At 44.2% G+C, this 4,948-nt stretch overlaps 1 protein-coding gene across 2 annotated transcripts in view; it reads left to right on the forward strand.

Moving 5' to 3' along the window:
* FNIP1 (folliculin interacting protein 1) overlaps positions 1-4,770 on the forward strand; it is a 43,646-nt gene extending 38,876 nt beyond the window's left edge. For both annotated transcript variants that reach the window (XM_008643429.2, XM_017746901.1), the window contains 3 exons: positions 1,678-1,875; positions 2,223-2,338; positions 3,149-4,770. In XM_008643429.2, coding sequence (XP_008641651.1) covers positions 1,678-1,875; positions 2,223-2,338; positions 3,149-3,227 — 393 coding nt within the window. In that variant the 3' untranslated portion in view covers positions 3,228-4,770. The remainder of the gene's footprint in view (positions 1-1,677; positions 1,876-2,222; positions 2,339-3,148) is intronic.
* The last annotated feature ends 178 nt before the right edge of the window (positions 4,771-4,948 follow it).

Here is a 4,948-nt window from a genome sequence, read left to right on the forward strand (position 1 = left end):
AAATGTTTGTGCAGGTACAAACCTACTGGAAGTGGAAATATTTCCTGTCACAACTCCCATCAGATTTCTCCAGTCCCAGGTCACCAATTTTTTCTCCTCTCTCAATTAATGTATCTGAAAAACGTGGATATTTCATTGCAAATCTGGAGCACAAAAGATCAGACTCCCACTGAAGCCAGCTGAGAGGCTTGTCCCTGGGAAGATGGATCTCAGTGCTAAGGTATATCACAGTCTCCTGTAGGCTTGGCAGCTGATGGTTGTGTCCCCACAGATGGAATGACATTAAACAAGCCCAAGTGCTGAGGTTGTGCCTCTCTTTCTGGGCACAGAGTCCTTCTGCAGTGGTGCAGAAGCTCCCATTGCTCCCTCCTCTGTCCCTGCACGTCTGACCAATGTGCTGCTACTAGTGCGGCAGAAGGTGCTCTCCATCAGGAATGCTCAGTATTTTGGGGACATTTCTCCTTCTTTAGGATGGTAGTCCATGTGTCCAATAGCGCTGGCTTCACTGGAAAAGGAGAAACCAACGTAAATATAATGGTCTGAAGGGAACTTGTACTTCTCATGTGTTGGAGATCAGCCATAGAAGTTTTTCCCTAGACGAACTGGGGAATGACTAGGAAGTGTGGTATATCCTCCCCCTTCTAGTTACCAGGAAAGAAGTAGAAAGCAGGCTGCCACTGAAAGTGTGACATCTGCTCCCATCTAGTTTATTCCCCAGAGAATAAGGGAAAACAGACTGGTGAGCAGCCATTTTCCTGAGACCTTCCAAAAAGTCCCCTTTTCCCTACTTCTCACGTTAACAATGTGCTTCCGACCTATGGCTGTTCTCTGCATGCGTGTCCCCCTACCTTGTGCCCAGCCCCACACCGGATGAGTTTTGCTCCCTGGGTGGTTTTTCCAGGGGCTTGTTTAAGCTATTTGGGAAGTGTAATTGAACTTCAGGCAAGAGAGACAGCAGTGTGAGGCACCTGCTGCTGTGGCACAGATGTGTCTGAAATACAGCCTGAGAGACCTTTTTATGCTAATCTTCAAGTAAAACAGTAACTGCATCCCAGTGCCTGTATGAAGCCCTTGTAGGACTCTTTGGAAGTGGGTCATTGCTAACAGTTCAGTCTAGAAAACATTTTAGGGAAGAACAGTGGGTTTCCAAATACTCCCTTTTCCAAACTCTCTTTCATGGCTTTGGAGAGGTGGAACACCAGCTGGGGCGAATGGCAAGGCCCAGGATTGGTTCCTGACTCCCTCTGCTGGCCTCCTGTGAAGGAAAACCAGTGACAGCTGGGAATAATCTGACCTCGTTAACGCAGTCACGCTGAACAGCAAGTTGGATTTTTGGTGCTTTCAGTTTTAGGAGTTTAAAATACACTTTAGATATGTCAGAACTCTTTATATCAAATACCAAAAGTTGTAACTGTCAGCCAAGTGACACACTTTAAAGCCTGGAAGAAAAGGTAAAACAGCCACTGTCCTTCTAAGACTGTGCCTTGCTCACAAAAACTCTCTGGTTTTAATGGATGGAATGCAATGTGCGTAGATGTATTTTAGGTGAAGTAGTGTCTGGGATGCTACCCTGCTATCCAGGGATGCTGTCCTACTATCCAGGATGGCAAAGTTTTGTGAAAGGACCACTGTCATTTGTCATTCTCAGGGTTCTACTCTTCATTTTTTTGTTTCTAGCACCCTGTTCTGGATGAGCCCATTGCAGAAGCTGTCTGCATTATTGCAGACACAGACAAATGGACGGTGCAAGTGGCCAGTAGCCAGAGGCGAATGATTGAAAATAAACTGGGAAAAGAAGTGTTAGTCTCCAGTCTTGTCTCCAACCTTCTTCATTCCACTCTTCAGCTTTACAAGCATAATTTATCTCCAAACTTTGTAAGTCTAAATGGAAATCACGAACGTGATGGTTTTGAAGCGCCCTTTAACTTGATAGTTAGTTAGCTAGTTAGCTCTGCCTAGTGTTTGTATCCATAGTCAGTGCATCCTCTGGTGTAGCTGTTTGAGATGCCTATTGAAATGCCACTCTAATCAAAACAGCTGCCTCATTAATTTTGATTTAACCTGTAATCAAAGGATTCTGCTCAAAAATGAAAGTCCTGCCAGTGAATATCTCACCTAGACACGGCCAGAGAACAGGCAACAGGGGTGTGGGATCTGTGCTTTCTGCTCTGAGGCTGGTTTGGTTCTGTCTTCTCCCTGACACAATTCCCTTTGCTTTTTAGTGTGTGATGCACCTGGAAGATCGTCTGCAGGAGCTCTACTTCAAAAGCAAGATGCTGTCCGAGTATCTCAAGGGCCAGATGAGAGTCCATGTCAAGGAGCTGGGCGTGGTGCTGGGGTATGGTCACAAACTTCTCCCAGCAGTGCTGCCCTGGGTGTCCTGGTGCCACACCCTCCACCTGGGCTTGTTCCTAAGCACAGCAAAATGGATTCCTAAACTGGACCAGAATTCCTAAATTACCCATGGCTTCAGGCTTCTCCTTAGCCATTGCTCGATCCCAAGGATCTCCCAGCTTTTCTGTCTTCCCTGCGGGCAGGAAGATGGGCTTAGCACTCTGGAGCATATCAGACTCCCTTCTTAGTTGGTCAGTCACCAGTAAACAACATGGGGCACCTGATTCCTCCAGGTTGATTTGCCCTGCATGGCAGGAAACACTCTGTGTCATGTAAGGCACATAATACGTCTCTGTGGGTGTGGGGCATGGGCAGAGGAGCTATTTAAGGGGTATTTATAGGAAGGCTCTGAGCATGTTTTCCTGCAGAGGAGTACAGGCTAAGCAGGAAGGCATACAGTACACGTGTGGTGCTGAGCATGGCAGCTTTAGCTGGTCCTGTGCTCCTTTACTGTGTCCCCCCAACTATTACTCCCTTTACTGTGAGGTTAGGCAGGAATTCTCCTCCCTCCGTTTCCTCACCATTTTGTTGGTCCTGTTAAAAACCCACCAGACAGGTGGGAGCTCAAGCAGTGCTGACACTGTGGGAGCAGGCACATCTGGAGGGGTGGGAGGAACAATCTGGCAGCTGCAGTGTGTAGCCCATGGCCCAAGTGTAAGTGCTGGGGCTCAAGCAAGCAGTGTGGGTTCTGACACGTGTTCAGCCCAGTGATGTTTTGGGTTAGATTAAACATGACTCTTCTGCTTCCTTTCAGGATTGAATCCAGTGACCTCCCCTTGCTGGCAGCTGTAGCGAGCACTCACTCTCCGTACGTTGCCCAGATCCTTCTTTAAAATGTCAGAGGCCACAGACTTTGACTTTTTGCCTCTCTGGAAGCAGAGTGAAAGACAACTTGTTCTGGCTGCTTTCTCTTTGCAGCAAGTAAAACAAACTGCTTGTTGAGCTGCAGGACCTCCATATATGACTGCACGGTGTGCAAACAGTTGGAGACTTCTCCTCTCCCACTTGGCCATTTATTAAAAAAAGATAATGAAAGGAAAAAAGAAAACTGAGTAAGCTTGAGATTTCAGCCACAGAAAAGTGGAGATTTTAGCAAAGCTGAAGAGATGCATTTTTTAGCAGTTTCTGCCACGATGTCTGACTAACTTACACTGGGGAATGGAGGAAGAACTGCTCTGAGAAATACATGATGCCATCACCCTTTATAAACTGAACAAGAGAGCAGCTGTCTTCAGCCAGGCTTCAGCTGATGAGGATCACATTAGGATCTGTAATTCTCAAGCTGCAATGATTTGTAAACAACTTCTACTTTTTCATGTCGTAGTCCAATTCTGAATACTTCCCAGAGGAAGAACGGGGCAGGGGCCTGTTTTTTTTGTAAGAAGCTTATTAATGACAGTCAGCTACAGAATTTATTTATGATCTTTCTCCTGGGAAGAGGAAATAGTGGGGGACAGAGGGCAACAGGGAGGAGGGAGGAAGAGGCCAACAGATGAACTAGCGATGGAGATTCTTGGCTGGATGCTGTAACCAGTATTAAATGTTTATAATGTTTCAATGTTGCTTTATACTAAATGACGCTTTTCTTCCTCAACGTAATCAAAATGTTAAAAACAAAACTAATCTAAAGAGAACGTTGGCTGAAATTTCCCCATTGTGTTCCCCAGAATGACATGGCAATTACCTCTAACTTTTTTATGATCTATAATGTTCTTGCAACATCATACTCTTTTTACAGCAGTCAGTCGGCTATTGAAATAATGAACTAGAAATAATTGTACCAAAGCACTGGGGACAAAACGAGCAGACTATTACCCTTAATTGCTCAGGTAACTAACTGATACATTTTTTAAAACTGTTCTACAAAAAAAATGAACATTAATGACACCATAGTGTAGTAATATCCAAAATATTTTTTAACAAATATACCCTTGCTGCAGATGACTCTAATCCCTTTTCTACTCACTCGTGTAATTACCAGCAGGAAATGTTGTTTATTTATTCTCAGCATTTCTCTTTTACTCAGCCATCACTGGTTTGTCATTGTATATACAATAGTTGTACGAGTAGCTGATGGACCCAACCTGGTGTAAGTAATGTAAATAGACAGTGGGAGGTGGATTATGTTTTCGAAGGCTCTACTACCTCAGTTTAACTGGACACTTCATTCTAGGCTTTGCTTTGCGTATTTGTCCTAGCAGCCAATTAATGTTGCTGATTTTTAGCTTGTGTTTTCTTCTGTTAGGTTTAGTATATTGAAATTCATGGATTATCCACACAAGTAGGAGACAGGTATTCACTTGGTTGCTGAACTCTATAAAATTTCTATAAATATGTCATTCTCTAATCATCTTTTCAATAGAAGAGCACACCTGCTATTGTTGTTTGCAGAGTTACTTTAAATACAAATCTATTTAAACCATTTAATAAACTTGAAAACAACAGGAGAGATCCCTGCCCCACCTCTGTCAGTGACAGAACTCTGCTCCCTTCCTTCTCTGGGGCCAGGACTCACCTGGAGTAGTGTTTTAGTACTATTTAAAATTTGTCACTT

Source organism: Corvus brachyrhynchos, unplaced genomic scaffold (genome assembly GCF_000691975.1).
Source record: "Corvus brachyrhynchos isolate BGI_N302 unplaced genomic scaffold, ASM69197v1 scaffold381, whole genome shotgun sequence".
NCBI classification, from domain to species: domain Eukaryota; kingdom Metazoa; phylum Chordata; class Aves; order Passeriformes; family Corvidae; genus Corvus; species Corvus brachyrhynchos.